The sequence below is a fragment of the Ambystoma mexicanum genome, chromosome 8 (assembly GCF_040938575.1).
Source record: "Ambystoma mexicanum isolate Mex_15411 chromosome 8, UKY_AmexF1_1, whole genome shotgun sequence".
In the NCBI taxonomy this organism is placed as follows: Eukaryota; Metazoa; Chordata; class Amphibia; order Caudata; family Ambystomatidae; genus Ambystoma; species Ambystoma mexicanum.
Window position 1 is genome coordinate 474,408,684 of NC_090929.1, and position 21,717 is coordinate 474,430,400.

General features: G+C 43.5%; 1 protein-coding gene across 3 annotated transcripts in view; it reads right to left on the minus strand.

The window, feature by feature from the left end:
- The window catches only part of ACAP3 (ArfGAP with coiled-coil, ankyrin repeat and PH domains 3), a 738,004-nt gene that overhangs the window by 10,222 nt on the left and 706,065 nt on the right, over positions 1 to 21,717 (minus strand). For all 3 annotated transcript variants that reach the window (XM_069610099.1, XM_069610101.1, XM_069610100.1), the window contains one exon: positions 20,612 to 20,673. In XM_069610099.1, the coding sequence (XP_069466200.1) occupies positions 20,612 to 20,673 (62 nt within the window). The remainder of the gene's footprint in view (positions 1 to 20,611; positions 20,674 to 21,717) is intronic.

The window sequence follows — 21,717 nt, forward strand, 5'->3', positions numbered from 1 at the left end:
GGCACAGGTGTTTGGCGGCAATGGGGTAGCTGTGCAGATTGTGAGCATGGACGACCTCCCCCTCCTATCTGCGGCCACAAGGTAAAAAGATGCAGTGAGAGTTAGCTTCTCTACACTCCACACATCCCCCCTGACCTTGTGCCCTTTCTCCCTCTTGCATACGTGTTGCTTCCTCTGCAACCGGTTTTCGTACCCCCCCACGTGCTTGCTTCTCCCCTGGATATGTGTGCTCCCTCACATCAGGCTGCGCCACAACTTAGGCCCTTTGCGCTCCCTCACAACATAGGCCACATGCACCCCCTGCTTCTCTAGCTGCATGCACTAAATCGCATCAGGCCGTGCCACAACCTAGGCCCCGTGTGCTCCCCTCCCAATTTAGGCTGCATGCACCCCCTTACTTCTCTAGCCATGTGAGCTCCCTCGCTTCAGGCCACGCCATAACTAGACCCTGGACATTCCCTCGCAACTTAGGTCGTGTGCGCTCCCTCTCATAGGTCCTCGCACCCTATCCCACTTCACCCCCCTGCGTTCCCTACCTTCCTTTCACATTTTAGCCCCTTCCCTTCTTTGACCTATTGTCTACTGTATTGGCTTTGTTGTTGTGCTCCACCGTTTTTGGCATTACATTGCATTGCCTGCATTCTTTACTTCCAGTTTCCTGTTGTGTATTGTGCCTTGTTGATGCTATTGGCTCTGTGTTCTCCACGGTTTTGATATTGTGCTGTTCTCTACGATATTTGGCATTACATTGCATTGCCTGCATTCTTTACTTCTAGGTGCCCTGTTGTGTTTTGTGCTATTCTGTGGGTTCTGTATTGCATCTGATCTCACATGTCTGTTCTTGTTCTTTGCTGTGCTCCCCTCCCTTTCATGTGCCCCTGCGGCCTCCCTCTTGTCTGCCCCCCAGTGTTTCCCTCCCTCCCCTGCTTGGGGTCCCCTTTCACTCCCCACTCTTTCCTCAATGCACCCTCTATGGTGCTCTCTGCCTCACCTATCTTCTCTAACTGCTTTTCTATCGACTATTCTATCCCTCTCACTAAGTCGGAAGGAAGATGATCAAAAGGGACATCCTGGTCTCTAACCCAGGCCTCCCTATCGCCGAAACCTACACCAGTGCTTCCTCCAGACAGACCCATACGCCATCCTCTTTATCGTTCCCTCTCTAGGCCTATGGACTCCCCATATGGTCTTTGTTCCCTTTCCTTGTTCCTCTTCTCCCATTAATGGTGGCACATGGTGGGAGGCTCTTCTGGCCCCCTTCCACTCCTCTTAAACCATCATTAAGGTCTACTTAAATTGCACCGTCTTGGTCTAGGGCCCTCAGGCCATTCTCCCCTCCTTTTTGATAGACCCTTCCTGCGCCATATCAACTTCCTTTCCTCTCCTGCTATCCCTATTTACCCCCTTTTGGCTTCTCTGTCACCTCCTTCCTCAGCCACCTCTTTGGCACCCCGTGCTGCTTCTCTGGCCACCCTGTTGCCTCCTTCCTCTGCCACCTTTCAGCCACTCTATTCCTCCTCTTTGCCTACACTGCCTTCTCTTCCTTGGCAACGTGCTCCACATCGCTACTCTCAACTCTCGCTCAGCTGTCAAACATTCCTCTGACATCTGTCTCCTGGAAGAGCTTGATTTGGATGCACTCGGTCTCACCGAGACTTAGTTCATGGCCAGCTCTGTCACGAGTTTTGTCACTCTCCTTCCCGATGGCTACAAGATCATCTCTGAAGCAGCGTCCAGTCAAAGGATCTAAAACAAAAGGATTGAATGCCTTTTGTTCGACACCAAAAGAACCAAAAAAAAAAGGGTTGAATGCTTTTTTATTTATTTATTATATATTGTTTTGGTTTGGTATGCATAAAAAAAAAATGTTAAAAAGAAAACAGGGGCTTGGGGGGGGGGGGGGTGGGAGGGGGAACACCCCCATACATTTTTTTACAAAAAATTCGACCCTATTTTTCAGTCATTTTGGTTTAGAAAAAAAGGGCATTCGATCCTTGCATCCCCCTGCGAAAGAAGCCCTCGGCTGATCCTTCCTCTCTGGCTATCACCCGATCTCTAGCACTCCTTCCTGGGCAAACTCCTGGAAAAGCTGGCCATCTTCCAGCTTAATCTGCATACTGAATCTGTTGGTTGTCTCCATGACCACCAGTCTGGCCTCAGAGCTGCCAGAAGCACGGAAACTGTTCTCCTGAACACCAGTGAAGACCGGCTCTCTAATCTTGACTCTAATCTTCCTTTGGTCCTCATTCTCCTCAATCTATCCTCTGCTTTTGATACGGTCAACCATGCAGCCATCCTGCTCAATCGCCTCTGTGACAACCTGGGTATCACTTATCAGGCCCTGGCCTGGCTGACCTCCTTTATCACGGACAGACCCTCTCGGGTCCAACTGAGGTCTTTCCTCTCTTCTATTTCCCTGTCTACTTGTGGTGTTCCCCAGGGGTCTAACCTATCTCCCTGGCTTTTCAACCACTACCTGGCACCTCTTGCCCACTGCATCACTACTTTCTGCTCCAATTTTAAGTGTTATGCGGATGACATCCAGCTCTATTTCAGGCTCCCCTCAGCCACCTCTGCATCATCTCTCATACCAGAATGTCGGCAGCAATTCAGGAATGATGTGCTGCCAATGATCTCTGCCTTAATGCCAGTAAGACTGAGATCCTCCTCATCGGGACACCCACTCCCTCCTTTCCTCCTTTCCTCTCTCTCTCTCTCTCTCTCTCTCTCTCTCTCTCTCTCTCTCTCTCTCTCTCGCCCTCTTCCTGCTCCTTCCCGTGAGGCTAAGAACCTTAGTGTCATCTTTGTCTCTAAGAAGTCAAACTATCAGCTGCACCGCCTCAGAGGTATTCTTCCTTTTCCCATTTTCCCCCAGAAGCTCACTGTCTCCAGAGCCCTGGTCCTCTCTAGGCTGGACAATTGTAACAGCCTCTTTCTAAATCTGCTTGCCTCTACTCTTCAATCTTTACAACTTATGATGCAGAACAGGACCACAAGACTTGTCCTTGGCCTCAAGCCCAGGGATCGAATCTTTCCAGCTCTGAAATCTCTTCACAGGGTCCCTGTGGCTGCAAGGATAAAGTGCACGACCCTTTGCATCATCCACAAGGCTTTCTGGGGCCTGGGACCGGGCTACCTCCAACTTTCTCTTCCTAAACATCTTCTTTCTCGAGCTCTCCGCTCATCCACCTCCAACTCTCTGAGGGTCAGACGCTTCTCCAAGCAGAGAGTGGGGGGCAGATCTTTCTCCTCGGCTGGGGCTTCCCTCTGGAACAGCCTCCCGGCCTCTCTCAAACTTGAGCAGAACCACCTCTGGTTCTGGAAGCAACTCAAGACCTTCCTTTTTGCTTCTGCCCTCTCTCGTCCTCTGCCCTGCTGATGAACCTGACTGCTCCGCGCACTGGTCACCTGGCTACCCTCTGAACTCAGGCCCAGGCACCTGCATGTCCAGTTGCACTCACACTCCCTTGGGGGTCCCTCCCTCAGCACTTAGGGTCTGTACCTGCAACCCTACGGTCCCTTCTGTCTGCACTTAGGAGCCACCCGCTGGCTGCACTTATTGAGTTACTCGCACTTCACCCTTCCCCTCTCCCCTTGGCACTTCTCCCCTCCCTCATCCCCGCACTTGCGCAATCTGAATGACACAAGGGCTAGTATTATCGCTGTTTTGTCCTCCCTTTGTCTCCCCCCTCCTTGTCTCCCCCCGCCTAGAAACACTGGTGTACAAGCGCTTTACAAAAGTCATATCATATAATTAAACAATCTACTATAAACAGTTCCTTGTCAATTACTGGCTGCAATGTGTCACAGAAAACGGTTCTGCAAGCAAGGAATTTGAAAAGCTTTTCACAGCTTTAGTTAAGTGCTGCGGGGGACAGCTGAAATTCTCTGCTGCTTTAAGCAGGAGGCATTGTCACATCACAACTGTAGTGTAATAACGGATTACACAGCAGTTGTGATGTAATTTTCTTATTACAGGTCTATTGTGATGTCACAACTAGCCTGTAATAAGAACATTATTTCCAGTCTTTTATACAGATATTGCAAGCTGCCATGTACTATAAATGTATACATAGTTTGAGTGCATGAGGCGCTCAAGATGTGTGGAGGGCTATACCGAGTATCATTTGTGCAGGATTGCCTAGGTATTCCAATTGGATAGATTGTGTCTTTTAAACGGCCTTGATAGGTAGGCTGCCCAAAGGCTATGCTATATATATATATATATGTTGCTCATTTAGCCAATGTGAAGAATGTGTAGGAGTCAGCTGAGGGGAATGACATAAAGAGACATGAAGGCAAGGGAACAAGAAACACATTCAGTTTTGAGGGAGTCAGGCAATGCACAGGGGATGGATATGTCTTGGCGGAATCAGCAAATATCCTAAAATGTCTACTTGTCTAAAATGTTCTATATTTACAGCTCTTTGATTCGTTCGGTCACCCTTCTTTCTTTTCACTATTCTGAGATGAACCTCGGAAAATGCCTATTTTGTTCATATATGAGCTACATGCTCCCCCCGTCCCATAATTTGCCTCTCAACATACTCTAAATGGACTCATTTTCACTCCGCAGGGTTATGTCACTTACTGCATTACATCATCATAAGATAACTGATGTTTACCTTCATGAAAACCCTTCGGCTTGGGGGCTGTAACTTGTGCAGCAGTCCATTTTTCTAATAATATTGCCCTGTCGAACACTCATTAAGATTAAACTGGTGAGCCTTTACTGCAGAGGCGTAATTCGCACCACATACATTTAACATTTTAAGGGTAGGCTTAAAGAAAAATTCCTACAGACAAGAGGACTTAAGTGAGAAAAACAAAATCAGGGTTTATATTGATTTTTAAAAAAAAACATATCTTGCGTGGGTAGATCCTGAAACAACCACTGTAGTTTTTTCTGGATTAAGCCAAAAGTTGTGCGATTTTGTCACGGGAGCAGCTATATGAGCTTGGTGTGAAGAGTTGCAACTAAGAAAAGTGTACACACTTCGTCAATAAGGAGGGGGTGGCGGAGGAGGGAGATCACTTGATGGAAATAGACGTTCTTCAATTTAAGAGTGCGGGCGTGTTTTATTTTGGGTTTTTTTTAGACTTGGCTGACCTCTAGTGGAAGACGAGCAGTCTCTCTCTCTCTACATTGAACATTATTTTGATTTATTTATAATAGTAATACATATTCAGTCTCGTACTTTCATAATGGATTTCAAATTTTATTTGGATTTGGCATACATTCAATATGTTTAATTTATGAATTATTGCAACTCTGATCATTAAAACATGATGCCCTATGTGTTCTGGCTTGTGACACCCAGACTCCCGTAAAGCGACAACAGTGGTCTATGATCTGCGTGCAGTTAGGATTTTGCAGAAGGCCAAAGCAATTGCACATCTGTGCATATTTCAAGATGAAAGCTTCGACATCAATTAAGTGTACGCTGTGCGGGGACTTCAGTGAATATAGACTGGTTGTGAAAAGTTTCAGCTTTCCAGAAAACAGATGCTGTGAAGTGACCGTGTACAACGTCATGCAGGGCCAATACGCGGAGCCAATTACTCCCTGTCCAACCAATTCTTCATCCCCCGTCAACTCCAGCACCCGAGACTGTTATAATAATTTGTTAGATTAATTCACGCCAAACCCCCCCCCGCTTCTAAGCGCTGTAATAACCCTTGTCATAAGTATCCAATTTACCGAGAAACCAGGGGCTTTAGTTGTTTTAAGAAGTGTATAATACATAAAAACATAACCGAACCTGCAGCCCTTAAAGCCCTCGGTGTACCCCCCAGAGATTCGACCAATCGCCATAATCATGCCCCGGCCTTACCACCAATTTAATAGTTTCCCAGTCGGCCCAGCCACATGGCTTGCTCTTGCCGAAAGCAGACTGGTCATGATGTCCGAGCCTAGCACTTAACTAAGAAGCTATCCACGAGCTGATTGTCAATAAACCAATGCCAACTCATGCGCAGGTTTGTTGGGGAGAGACAGTCCAAAGGAAAATAGACCGAGATCATCGAAATAAACGAATGCCACCCCAGGAAAACCAAAGGTCACCCCTATGGTGAAAACGCTTAATCACAGTCGTCCTGGATTACATATCTCACACCACAACATTTACTCATCCAGTGCTGGTCTTTATTTTGCATTCTTGGGCTTGCAGTTGCAGCTTTACAACTAGAAAAACAAAAGCAGCAGAATGCTAATCTCAGCTCATGCCTGTCTCGGGGTATCTGTATTGCTCTGCTTCAGAGACAGAGGCGCTCTGCCCTTCTGGGAAACAGCTCCTGCAAGCCTGGAACTTAGTGGCAGATCACAGCTGCCCTCCCTGGCTACCACAGGTCTATGTGATCATTATGTATAGAGAATGGTTGTGTAGAAATAAATCAGCAGGTGTCTGCCACCACTCCAGACACCGGAACAAACTCATTCACAACTCACCAAGACCCAGGGAACTATGATTAGCTTAGTTTAGTTTAGTTTATTTATTTGTAATGCACGCCAGACCCAAGGGTAACCGGGCGCAGTGAAGAGAATATGCAAAGCTTACAGTGTTACATAGATTTACAGTGTTACAAAGAATTACAATGTTACATAATTTACAGTGATAGAGAGATAGGTATGTACAGACTTAGCAGGAAGCAGATCTGATCAAGAGATAGAGGCATTGCTATAAAGCGAGGCGGTCAGTTATATACAATGTTACTATAATTATTTACATTTGCGATATATCTCTAATAATACATATATACATTGAGATAAAGTAGCATAACACAAGTGTCTAGCAGTGCATTACATATTTTTGTCATTGAGGTGTTTTATAAGATTCATTCTAAAGTGTGAGAAAGGTTGGTCTGTTCTCAAGTTGTGTGGCAGGGCATTCCACCATTTAGCGGCTAGCACAGGGAAACTAGTGCCGCCAATTTTAGCAAGTTTAAATCTAGGAATTACCAAGCAGTTGGAGTTGGGAGTTCTTGTAGGCCTACTCGAGATTTTTGTTTTTATTTTGTCCATCAGGTAGCTGGGAGCAGCGTTATTGAGGGCTTTGTGCGTCAAGGAGATCATTTTTAGATGGATTTTATTGTCGGTGGAAAGCCATCTGTATTGATGTCTGATAGAGGAGATATGTTCCCTTTTATTTATGCCTAGAGCAGCTCTGAGGGTATTGTTTTGTAAGATTTGTAGCCTTTTAGTGATAGTTTTGTTAGCACCACTGTAAAGGGCATTACAATAATCAAGTCGGGATAATATTAAGGCTCTCGCTAGGATCATGCAACTATCGTTAGATAAGAAGGGTTTACCTGCTCTTATTAGTTTACAGGTACAAGCTGTAGTGGAAGCTAAGGAGTTAACTTGTTTAGTGAAAGACATAGTGGAATCAAGATTGAAACCTAGTGTTTTTACTTCTCTCGAAACCTTAATGCTATTGCCATCTATGTTAAACATGGAGTAGTCCTTGCCTTACTTGTTGATATTGGCCTGCGTGCCCAGGATAATCAGCTCGGTCTTATCATCATTCAGGCAGAGGCCATGGGATGCCATCCATGCCTGAATAATAAGGTACACCCTATTCACCAACTCCCTGTCCTTGCTGTGATCCCCAGAAAGCGGGAGGAGAATCTGTGTATCATCTGCATAATTAGTGTAGGTGATACCCAGAAGGTCCAGATCATCGAAGAGGGGTTTAGTGAATATGTTGTATAGGGTCGGTGAGACACAAGAGCCTTGAGGAACTCCGCACGTGATTGGTGAAAGGTCGGCTGCTGCCGATTACAAAACCCTTAGGAAGCATCGGAGTTTACATAAACACATGTTGATTTTCTTTCTGCTTGATAAACCTGTATGATTATGATCAGTATTACATTATGAATTATTTTATTACAAAACATTTGGGCTTGTGAAATGTAATCGGCCTATCCTGACCAACGAAACCATTTAAAAGAACCTGCTAACCAACAGACATGCTTAGAGACTGGTCTTCGGTATTAAGCTAGTTATAAAGATTTATGAATTCATTTAATTCAGGTAAGCGTGGACATCATTTGAATCACTGAAAAACATTAATTCATAGCTCCTGGATGGACCCATATCAGTGTAAATTCTTCAGGCAGCATTGCTTATTAGCAAAACACTTTGTATTCTGGGGCTTGTAGCTTTGTTTTTCTAACTAAAAAGCACTTCATGCAAAGAGCTATACACCGAAACCGGCAGAATGTGTCATAAAAGGCATGGAACAGCTTGGAAGCTATGACATCTACACTAATGTGCACGTTGTGTAGACCACAGTGGCACCTTTTTATATCCTAATGCAACTTTGTAGGCTGGTAGGACTGTTCCACAAGTCGCACTGGAAAAAAGGTGTATTTTGCCCATTTCCACCCAACTAAGAAAAAAGTGATTTTTAAGGGAACATTGTAATCTATTTAAGGATTCTTTTTCTATTAGCACCCAGGGGGCGGAAGGGGTGGGTGTCAGCTAATCCGGAATCATGGATCGCGAGATGAAACCGCTAATCTGAGCCAGCGTTGCATGTGACCCGCAGGCAGCTTCCCCCGCGCCACCATCTTCTCCCCAACCTGCCTTTCCTTCGTTTTAGTATCCCCAACCCCCCTCCCAAGCCCTATTTACCTGATTATTGTGGGGGGCAAAGCCCATTGCCCCTACTCTCCGTCTCCCTGTACCGGCAGACATGGAAATGGAAGAGGGGCTCCATAAGGAGCCCCGTCTTCCATCTCTGTGGTGGCCATCAATGGAACTGTATTTTCTATGATGAACGGGACGTTGCAAGGTTGGGTCTGTCCAGCTCCCTGTCAAATGCAAAAGTCTAAGTAGGCTTCTCCCATACCTCATGTTCAGGGACTTCTACTGCCAGATTGAAGGGCAGTAGGGTTTCCTTTTGGGACTCTCATCCAGTATGTCCATTAATTCAAACAGAATTTTCAGTCTGGATGGGGCAGAGAGTCCCAGGGTATTGACCACCTTTGCCTAAATATCCTGCCTGAAAAGTGCCCTGAGGCTTACCGGGGTAGGGGCTGGGAGAATATCCAGCTCAGAGAAAGTATCTTGGCTGCTGGCCTCTTGGAGGTCTGAAGCCAGCCCCTGGATGCCCTGACCCTCCTCATAGAACTCCTCTGGGAAGTCCCCTATCCTCCTGGGAAAGCAGGGGTTCCAACCCAAAGGGTACCTGGTCTCCTCCTCAGTGTAGATAACACACAACCTCGACATATAGGGTTTAAAAGGAAGAGGACCATACACCTGAGATTCTTCTGCACCCACGGTGCCAATCAACACAGACAACATCGAGGACAAAGGCGGGGCTGGCACCAAGCTCTCGGTGCCTGAAGACAGAGTAGGTGGTAGGGAAGTTCTCCCCTCTTCTTAGCCCCAACCTGTAGGCATGCGAAAGTGAACCACAGTGGGCACACTGCCAGTAGGGCAAGAAGTGGTGTATCCCACCATCATTGAAGCTGATGGTGCTGAGGCCAAAACCGCCACCCCCTTGGTGAAGATGTCAAGCAATTATTCCGATTCCTCTGGCAAAGGAACCCTATCTGGCTCTGGAGAACATCTTCATCAGTGACTTCTTCTTTGAAGAGGAGGAAGAATGCCGGTGCGTAGATCCACGGGCAGAGTGGGGTCTCTTGCAGTGTTTTTTCTCTTTCTTCTCCTTTTCCTTACACAGAGGCAAATTCTCCTCGGACAAAAGCTCTGCACGACCTTGCAACATCACCCTTTGCCTTGTGGACAAAGGTAAAAAAGTTTCGCCTCCAGCTCCTAGAGGACTTTCGGGTGCATGGACTGACACAACCCGCAATCCTAGGTGTTGTGCTTCTCACGCAAGCAGTGCAAACAAATCCCGTGCGAATCCGAAACAGACATCTGCCGGTCACAGTCCGCACACGGGTTGAACCCAGAGGCCTTCACAGGGCTGGGCATGACGCCGACAAATTCAAAAACTCAAGGAGCATGTTCCTGAAGCAAACAGAGTGGGCAGGAAAAAGTAACTGAAGTCACGGTGCGCAGAACTTCAATACATACTGGCCCCAATGTCATGTCCTGCAGGGCATGTAGAGGCATCAGACAGAGTTGATGCAGAGCCGCCCTTCACCCCCCTGGAGGCGAGAACGTTTCTAAAGAGCAGCTGCGCTGTGAATATGTTTTTTATAGTTGAAGAATCTATTGGATGAAGGTACCCATTGGAATGATAATTCGAAATTTACAACAGGACAGGCCACTGGATTCGTAAAACAGTATGCATTTGAATATGTTCAACCTTTTAAAATTCCCAAAAATTGGACACCATTTCAAATAAGTTCATCTTTCGTGAAGCTGCTATAGAAGTTGCCACTGCTTATTTTCTAAGCATTATATACATTTAAAAAAAAATTGGGGTGGTTTGTTGATAATTCATATATAACTTTGCAACAGTCAATTACCATGCCTATAAACTGAAAACTGAAATTGTATGTACTGCAATAAAATATCTGTAATGACATCTCCACTTTGTGTCAGTCAGTCTGGTTACATTCTGAGTCCTCATTCTTTCAGGAGAACACATTTGAACAGCTGCTGTGGACTTTTCATGGTGAAGTGCCAAGATCTGGCCGTCTCAATATAAGTATTTAACTCGCGCACATTCCCCAGCAGCCACCACATCCTTATCTCAGCAGGATCAAGTTTGGAAAAACGTTTTTGGGGGACACCCACTATACAAAAGGCAGTCAACCTGGAAGGTGTTTTCTAATTTCCAATACAATTTTCTACATTCCGCGAGATTTAAGGTAATTTCAGCCATTACAGAGAACACTAGTCGCTGCAGGCTTTTTCTAGTCTTCAATTCAATGTCATTGTTGGTCGCACCAGCAAGTTTCAGCAAACATCATGCAATATCTTTTGTATTTCGATTAAGTTAACGGGCAATTAACAGTATATATTAACTCCAATATGAGTGATGACCAAGGTGATGTAATGAAGTTCACAGAGGCCTATGGTCGGTGACATCCACCACAACTAGAAGCCTTCTGAAATGCAAGCTCAGGTGAACACACCATGGCAATGATTGTAAACCAACGAAAATACACTTCAACATAGCCCATCAGATTAACCCACATCATGCCCTCTCCTGCAAGGGACCGACAGAGAAGAGTTTAAAAAAGACAGTACATTCAAAGATAAATGTTTGAACCAACGAATTGTTGAATTATTTTCCATCCTGGCATATAAATTGGTACATAACTGTGTGCAAAACCACAATGGGTAAAGGTCCAATATGCTAACACCATTAAATGCCTAGAGGAGCCATGATGCAGTACCCTCAGATCCACCACTCCTGAGCCCTAATCTCCTCACTTACATACATCACAATATTCACAAAGGGCCTTCGACTTGGTGGTATGGTACAGCTCTGTCCTAATCTACATAATGCTATCATCCCATGATGCAACAGTGCAGCCCTGGCCTTGAGAAATGAAAAGCTAAACTCTAGGCTATTAGTTAGGCTGAACATTAGCCCACTATTCTTAAATTAATTGGTTGTAGTCAACATTATACTCACCTTTGTGCTAAACCTGAGAAAGTGGGTGTTTGCAGAGTTCCACTAATCCATTTCAGGGGTTTTGGGGCAATGTATGAGCATTTCAGGGGCAGGTCTGCTGTGACCCCCACATACCCCGCAACACATCAGAGTCACAGATTAATTCACACGCCAGTCAAGACGAGAGCCAGAAACAGCCTGCATGAAAACAGAGCTCCACCAAGTTTAAAATCGGTATTCCTCTTTGCAAACTCAGTTTCCACCCAATTTGTGACTCAAGGACAGAAAAAAAGCAAGCGAGAGGTTAACAGTTTGAGTTGGGTTTTATTAACAGTGTTTTTTTTAAAAGACAAACAGAGAAGAAGAGAGAGAGGTGGGAAACAGAATTTGTAAAAAAAGCAGACACCAAAAATGCCATCTGATAAAAGTATACAAAGATTACATTGAGAAATAAGTGTTCGGTCTCAGTTATACTGCATACAAAGAGAAGAGGGGAGTGGGGGGTAAACAGAATAACAGAGTCGTACCGGAGAAGCAGGCAGTGAGAGGGTTAATATGCTATGGCGTATTTTACAGCATCTGTCTTTCTATACAATGATCTCCTATGTACCCAAACTCAAGTAAGCAGGCCACCCCCCTCAACAGAGGCAGGTGGGGTTGGCCATAAAGATAAACTGAGATTTCCATTGAAGGGCCAGTAAAACTGGGGTGGTGTCAGTTGCATTTCATACTCACACTGGGCATGAAATACAATGCAATCCCACGCCAACCAACCTCTTAGAGCAGTGAGCAGGGTGGAGCATCGCCCGATTTCTGAATAGACCAGACCCCTGCCCTTCCATAAACAGCCACTGAATTTTGGAGAGGAAAACAAACTTGCTATATATACCATATTTAGGATAAATGGTATATATTCGGTGCAGGAAAGCATGGTCAAGAATTATATTTACAACAAAAACATTGCATATAAAAGGGTGGAAATTCTTTACTAAATAACACTCAACCATATATTCATTCTTGTTTGGCAACATCGCTCTGAACATTTTTGGAACCAGAAAATTCCCATTTTTAAATTTGAAGGCTACAATCATCTTTTTAGCATATCATCATCATAGTTAAGTGCTGAAAACAATAACTATTTCCCCATGTGCTCATAGTTTGAAAACAGGGCACTTTATGGCGGATATCAAGATATGAATGTGTTGCGTAAGGAAGATATAAAACTTGCTTGAGACAGCTTTCAAACCTTCACAGGGGGGTAATTTAAAATTGTTGCAGATGGAGCGTCTAAAGTCATCAAAGTATCGAATTATCAGAGAGGAAAGATTATGGCAGAGGAAAGATATAGAGTCATTAGAGGGAAGATTTGTACATTGGCAGAGGGGAAGCTATGAAATTGTTGGAGGGATGATTTAAAGTGCTCATTGAGAACATTAAACAATCACAGATGGAGGATATAAAGCCTCATAGTGGGAGAATAGTGAGAGATTTCAGAGGGTGGATGTTAAGCTGTACTGGAAATAAAGTCACTGCAGACTGAGATTATGAAGATCTCACATGTGGGTATATAATGTTATCATCAGAAATAACATTATATCCTCCCTCTGGGATGATTTAATAGCTATCAGAGAGAGAGAATACAAAATAGTCAAGTAGGATTAAAAAAGGTATAATTGAGGGAGAGGAAAGATGCAACGTTATCTCTTTGAGAGCAAATAAAGTTGTGGCAGTGTGAAGAAAAAATCCCCACAGAGGGAGGATATAACGAGGATGCACAGGCAGGATATCAGATAGTGCCAGTGAAATTATATTAGTTTAACAGTAGGGTGTGATGATGCTGAATGGGGGATATGAAAGTATATCAGACAGGGAATTTAACTGTTGTAGACTGAGCATCTTTACAACAGTGGGATATGGAGTTCTGAAATAATTGGTTTTTAATGCATTTTATGCTGTTTTGTTGTTAAGAGAATAGGTTTTGTGTGATGAAAACAAAATGCCACACTCATTCAGGTCTTCAGACGGATCCATGTAATAATCTTGCAGGGAAAAAGTCGTCAGGTTCTGGCGATTTTTTCCTGGCTACCAAAATTCTTTCCCCAAAAAATGTTCTAGGAGGGGTATAATAATATATTATTACCTCCAGTCCTAGAATATTTGGGGAAAGTGTTTTATAGCTTGAAGGGTGCATCACAAATGCATTTCTTTTTAAAAGCCGCCAACCTGACGACTTTTTTCATGGCAACATTATTACCCGATACCCTTCAGCCTCGTCAGAGAACAGAGGGAAAGAATAGTTATTTTTGGTCGTAGTCAAACTACATTTTGTGGATTGTGTGGCACTTTGTGCGTTTGTGTGGGAAGAGTGGATCTTTATTCCAAACTAGTAGGAAAGAAAGGGGTCACGTTTTTAGCATTGTGAATTTTAAGGTAGGTGTTTTTTGGACATGGCAGAATGGGTTGGGTTTGAGTGTTTAGGTGGCAGTGGTTTGCTGTGGGAGTGGCAGAGGGTGGTGGGAGCTAACAGCATATCTATGTTACATGCATTTAATAAAATTCTGATGTGCAATTGTTGTGAACACACCAGGTAGTAAAGTTTTACGTTTATGAGGAAGTTGAGGTTTTTAGCTTGTCACAAGGTAAGCTTATAAATATATTTAGTAGCACTGCCCACAATCGGGACTGCCAGAGTAGTGCTCGCGTTTGTGTTAACAGCAGAAAATATTTTTCAGGTGAGGTGGGTTTAGTGTGAACGTGAAGTAGACAAGATCTGTAAATACTTTGTTACTATACTCCATTATCTAATCCAACATTGAAGATCAAGAGAAACCAGGCTTATTATTGTCTTCATACTTTTCTAGGGAGTTTGTTGAAAACTCGTATAAATTCAGAATCTCTATCATTTGGAAGAATCATTTCAAATGGCCAAATCCTTTTCTGCATTCCCACTGATATGCAGTACAAGGAAAGGGCTATGCAAGGAAATTGGAGATGGACATTCAAAGAGACCAGTCAGAAGCCATAGCATCAGTACTGGCTTGCCATGCCACGCTAGTCAATGGTCATTTGGCATTTCAGTGGCCCACTGACCAGATACGAAAGGATAAAAGCATTTGGAGTTGAGTGACCATTGAGAATGTAGATTTGTCTTTTGGAGAGATGTTGCAAATACAGTTGATTCCATATTGCATATTCCTCCAAACCTCTCACCATTTAAGTACCTACTGGGGGACACAGGGAAAATACCTGAAATTGCTAGATGTCTATTTAATGTGGCAAGTGCAGTGGCTAAAAGATGCATACTGATGTACTGGAAGTTGAGACAGTCCCCTAGCCGTGCTGAATGGCTACGGTCCTTGATTGGTGTTAAGGAGCGAGAGGAGAACTATGTAGGGACGGTTCCGTCCAGGAACCGGCCTAAGGAAATCTGGGATTCGCTCTGGCGATTTCTAGCGATGGCTGATTCTGGACCCTCATCAGGGAGGAACGGGCGTGATATGGGTGCCCCGGGTGTTGTTTAAAATGTGAAATGCAGCAGGCTGCAATTTCCATATCTTGTGGTTCACTAGTGCAGCTGCTCTTTGAATCCGATACTGTTTTCATAATATTATATGTGTTTATTGTGCCCAGTACCCTGTCAACTGTGTGACTGTAATAAATACAGTTTAAAAAAATAACTTATATGGGTCATTCAGAGTCTCAATTCGTGATTCAGAATATTTCTTTCTCATTCAGAGGTTCTGCTGCTCATTCTAATTGGTGGCTGTTCATTTGGAATTCCAATTGATCCCTCTGTATTATGCTGGTATCCTGGAAATGTGATAGGTCATTTAGAATCCTGATTGACCAAATAACATAACCTGCCTTTTGCATCAGGGTAAATATCTATAGGCATTAGGAATTCCAATGTACTTCGGAATTCTCAATCGAAATTTCTGGGAACATTTAAATACCATGGTGTATCTGTCTTAGTCAATACGTATGTGTTCGGATTTGGAATTCTCCCATCCTGACTTCATTTGCATATGATCTCTCCTGCTTTCTTTTTGGCGCATATTTCCAGACTTGCCTTGATTCTATTAGGAGGACATTTAAATGTGTCGCCAACAGCGCACAATGAGGAATCATTGACTGTCACCTTGCTGCCCCAACAGCCTTGTTAATGCACTTCAGCAGCTTAAATATTCTAGCTCTGATGTACTTTTCCTCCATCAAGGGGCATGCAATACCTGCTTCATAACACAGCTGCTGTTACAAGGCAACAGAAAGAAAAGGAAACCCAATTTTTCTGGCAGGACGCCAGCTTCTAGTACTTCAGAGGCTCCATGGTTTGGCTATATTCACAGCCTGTAGCTCCATATGCTACATTAAGTCAACATTACACTGATGCAAAAATTGAGCAACATCATTTGGAACCATTTTTGAAATGCGTGACTGAGGAATCTAACAAGCAGACTTTGAGGACAGTCCATAGTAACACATTTTGGACTGAGACAAAAATGGAGCCCATTGACTATCTTTTCTGCTTACTCAATATGGTTTGGTGCAAAATAATTTCGAATCAATAATAGTCAATGTTTACATGGGAAAAAAAATCAGTCGAACTGTTACGTTCCTCATTACATAAGATAGAAATAACAGGCCAATATCAGTTTGTTCCAATTGTGGCCCTAGTGTAAAACTCTAACATTTCCAGTTTGGAGCAAATCCAAATCCCATTCGCTGCATTCCTCACTACACAAGCAGTTACATGTTCTTCTGTAAGAGATCGGCCCTACAGAGATGGCCATCAAAATACAAATAAAGAGTAACCAAAGCTATCAACAAGACCTGTGTATAAATAACAATGTTCAATTAATGCCACAGTGCATTGTATTATATAATTCGGAAAATGTATTGAAATAAACGTGTGTTCTACTTTTTAATCACTTTTTCGGGCAATCATTAATGAATCGGTAATAGAACCTTTTAGCACAAGCAGATAGTTTACCATCACATTTATTCTCACTAAATGAGGGCCTACAGCAAGGGTCTGCAATATTTGTCTCTCCAGAAGTTTTGGACTACAATTTCCAGCAGCCCGAGTCAGCATAGTTAATGTTGAGGGTTCATAGAAATAGCATTTACAAACATCTTGAGAGCAGCAGGTTGCATAGCCCTGGCCCACAAAACTCAAAGTTATGAATCCAGCTTGCCATACCTCCTCCCTTGTTTAGCGTTGACTAAGTGTGACATTACATTGGCCAAATCTATTTATTTCACATTTAAACCATTGTCAATCCAAGAGCAGGTAATTGAGAATTTAGGAGATCCACTATTTGGCAGAATGATGAGATGATAGAGATCCTAGTCAGTGAGAGACTTTCCAACAACCAAATGGACCCACAGAAGAATCCCAACCAAGAAAACCTACATGCCTGCTGCATAGGGTAACGCTCTGTCCCCATCAACGAAACCCTTCAAAATGCCTCAAACACGACATTTCAGCTAGCAAGGTAAATATGCCCACTTCATATTTTGGCTGGGGATCTCAATAAATACATATTCAAACAAATCTGTTCTTCACCAGGAAAATGGATTAATATTGGCGCATGAGGTTCACCTCGGAGATCTCTTTCAATTTTAATTTAACCACACAATCTATCTTAAAACACCAGCTGGCCCTTACATCCCCACTTCAGATTAGAATGCAGTTTTGTGAAACAGAAATAAGAACCATTACTTTCCAGGAGCTTTCTTATTTTGATTCCACCTCCTCGCCCAGGGCAGATGACTGGGGCTGTCAGGTAGCAGGACGCATGTCTGAATCTTTTAACCAAACAGACATCACTTAAGTGTAATTGAAAGCACCACAAAACAGCAGTGAACCAGGAAAAGTTAGGTTTAAAAAGTAAAAAATACCAATCTTAAAAATACAGCATAACTGTACAGTTGGATATCAGAATTGCACGAGTCCTCTTGGTACAAAATAACTTAAATACTTAAACATTTTCAGCAACAAAAAAGGTAGACAGATACGGCCACAAAGCAAAAATCCCAAAATACTGAAAGTGAGGGAAATACACAATGTCTTTGCCAAATGAATCCAAAGGAAGGATATGATGCCATTCAGCAGGCCAGGACTTGTCCGGGCTTTGCTCCTCTCTGCAGTCTTCTATTTACCGGTCTGCTTTCCTGTACAATTTCAGTTTGACAATGTTGGTGTGGGTGCAATCGGTTTCTTGAGCCCAGATAGAGACTATTCTTTTCAACCCCTCCCCCATGTCTTACAACTACCTTTGGGCATTTTTACTTTTATGTTTGGCACCAGGGACTATAAAATGTTAATTATAAGAAGCGTGGCAGTCATTACAATCTGCATTGTTCAAGGGGGTGGTGGACATCCAGTGTGACGGGCAGGCTGATTCGGCTACACTAGCACTGCCACATCTAAACAGGAAGTCCAGCCTCCTGCAAAAACGGAGGACCAACCTTTTAAAATGGCATTTCCTTATTTGAGTACAGGGCTTCTTTACATGATTAAGTTTATGTTCAGGCTGCCCTCAAACATACTTACTAGAGGCTGCGGGTCTCACCAGACCAGGAAAAACCATTTTGGCCTAGGAATCCTTTCACCACTAATCTATAATGTTGGCTTAGCGAGAGAAGAAGGAGTGAAATGGCTAAGGCACTTGCTTTGTAACAAGAATACCTGGTTTCTAATTATGGTTCCTGCACCCGGCACACATCAGTCGCAGGGGAAATCACTTTGTTGCTATATGCTTAGTTCATCTCATGTTTACAGAGATGGGTTAGGGGGAAGCTGGCAGAAGGTTGAATCTCGCCAAATAACACTGCCCAAGATCAAACGGGAAACTGGACTTAACTTTGTAAATTCCTAATGCAAAAATAACTTGGGTTTACAGCACACTTGCTTACAGCATGTGATACGGGCTAAATCATTCAGCGATATATAACTCGAGACACGCGTATTCAAATCCAAACCCACTAACAGAGGGGGACAGAGACATTTCATGATCTGCAGCCATCCCATTATAGAGGTGGCTCTTGGCTGCACATTTAGCCATCATTAACAATGTTGAGGTCTGCTGCTTCACAATATGCGGTCCCGCCACCAGCCTAACTGTACTCTACAGAGTGGGGGAAAATATTGGCCATTACAGATGGAGTTTCTTGCAGCGGAAAGTAGGCTCTGCCATTCCGCCTATGGAGCCTAGGGATGCTTGAAGAGAAAATAGGCCCTTAGAGTGTGAGCACAAAACTAACAAATGCATCCAATCCAAGCAAGAGGTAAACCGCTGTCATTCCATCATCCCTCATCAATCCTTTGTTGACCCAAACACAAGGTATCAATTTATCAGCTGCTCCTTGTAAGTTCTATGAAAGCTTAAAGTGGGGGAACAAGCCTTTCTAGTCTACATTCTCTGAATAAACACAGTGTCCCAAACGGACCCCTCCCACATGCAATCTATACTCTTTAGAAAGGACCTGTGACAATATAAGGTGCCTGCATCTGTAGTTCTAGTGTAGATCCTTCGGCCGGCCAAGTGCGCTCCAGTGATATTCACACTTACATGCACGCACAAACATACATATGAGGGGAAAACAGTATGTTTCTCTAGAACAGCAATCTAACCTTGCTGCTTTCTGAGAAACAGTTCTTTTTCCAAAGTAAAAAACAAACTGCCACTTCACTTTCCTGCATTCCAGTTCTGCAGGGAGCAGCAATTTCTGAGGGTGGAATAAAAGTTGCACAGGCTGGCCCTATGTGTTTGTATCACACCCACACTGGAAAAAGAAACGACAGGGCTGTGATGGCGCTGGTAGAAAATCATGGTTCTACCAGTACCATATTTGTAAAAGCAGACATCCTGCTATTCACAACCCTAAATAGCAGAGTGGTTAGGTAAGTTTTGAAAGAAAAACATCTGCAAACATCTACCCTTACCCTTCAACCCCACAAAAACAAAGTGCTTTAAATTCCGTGTCCACGACACGTGACACAATCACGTAAAAATAACAATACAAATAATAATGAAAAAGGTGAAGAGCAGTTCCCTGGCAGGTGGTAACAGGCTGTTTTCACCCTTACACTCCATAACTGCCATAACGGCATAGAAGGATTTCACCACCTGGAATGGTACACCAAGGTTTCTTGGAAGCGTCCCTCTTCCATTGATACAGTACAAGTCTAAGCGATCCCATGCATCGAACATCAGACATTTTAGAGAACTCCTTTTGCCTCGAGACACAATTTGAATGCCCTGTTCTGACTCTTGGGACTGGGTCATCTCTGCACTGCTTCAAAACCAGCTTGACTGGTGTCCTTGGCACCAATATATTCCTTGTTTGGCTGCAGGGCCTCAGTTTTAGCCCTATTTATAAATTATTAATGTTCCTGCGCAGAAACCTGCTTCTGAGACCAGGCTTTCTACTTTGTTTCGATTTTAGGGACAACACAGCAATCCTTCAAGCGGCTGAGGATGTGAACAAACACACATCAAAATGGCTGTCAAGTAAAGCTTGGAAGCCATTTTGGCTTTCCTTCTCAAACCATAAGTAGGCTTGGGGAACTGCATAAAAAATGAAGGGTTGGAACGATTCTTCTGGATTCGCTTTCTTAAATATCCACCTCCAAACCTAGAGATGATTGGATGCTGTGTCTCTCGAAAAGTACGGAAGGTAGTCTTGTGATAAGACAAGTTACACAGAAACTCTGGTCTCTAGTCTGTAACTGTCTTACAGTCGCAGATAAGTGCCTCTGCTCCTTGTTCAATGGGAACTGGGGTGTCCTATGTTTCAAGCATGGGAAGAATAAATTAAAAAGCAGCATTTTGTTCACCCCTCTCTTCCCCCAACCTCTTCCTTGTGTTCGCAGCCTAGAAGTACGAAACACAACCCCCTCTGTGGGGAGTCGTTAATAAGTTCAAAGGCAGGGTAAAACTTCCTCCAGTCCGGGCACCAGAGGAGGGAGTCTGTGCCTTTCTAACTTTCATCTATATTAAGGCTGATAAACTCCTGAATGCATTTCCTGTACTGAAGCTCAGTCGGGCTGTTGCTGGGATATTGACCTGGTTGTCCGAAGGGTCCGTCTGCCTCCCGCATCTCCTCATTCATTCGAGCCAGACGTAGCCTAGAAGGAGGAAAAAGGACAGGACATTACTTAATGCGAGAGAAGAGATATACATGTTTATCTTTGATGATGTGAGGCATCTGGTGAATGGTGGGCAAGGGCAAAACGGCAGCCCACATTCATAGATTTCCAAAAGGACATTTCCCTTGTGAGTGAGCAGAAGCAGCTGCATCAGGACATTTTAACATATGCTCCGCAAGATGGCTTACTCTGTGTGAGTGCACCTTATAAACAAAGTTAGGCAAACTTCCCCAACACGGACCCACAATTTTTGCAGGACACCGGGCCAAAGTTTGATGACCCACAAATATTCTAGGGCTAATTTGGGGTTTCTGAAAGTGCTCCTTTCCCCCCAAAATCCCTCAATCCTCATCTTATTCTCATGCTCTCCTCACACTGGCACCCCGAAATTGGGTACAACTCTTTTTCTTTTTCCAGTGCAAGAGTATTATAAACAGATAACAACATGTTTAACATTGCCACTGTCCTCTAGATATATTATAGGGCCCTGTATGGATGTTAGTTGCCTGCCCTCACTTCGAGGGCCCTAATTACCCCTGGACGACCTCAAACCTATCCAGTTGAATCTCTGGAAAAGTCTGAAAAGTCGTCAAAGCACCCAACATTCGGTTGCTCGTTCAGCATATAAATTAAATCACTCACTCTTCCAAAGTGGAATAAACCTCATAAATAAACAGAGAAACAAATACAATTGAGAGGGAATTTACATTTTTAATTATTAATTGCATTGGTGGTATTATTAACTTTTATTTTAAGTAGAGTACATTTTGTAAATGTAATTTATATAGAATATCCAATATAGTGCAGTTGATTATAAAAATAGTTTATATTGAGAAATTCTATATTTGCTATCTATATGGACAACATAGCATTATAAAAAGGTTGTATCAGAACATTCACTTTAAACTTTAGAATTTGGTGGATTTAGATATTTCATTCATTATTTTATTTAACAAAAGGTGCCTGCAAATTGTGCAAAAATATTACTTTCTCCCTGCTTAAATCTATACAGGACACCATGAG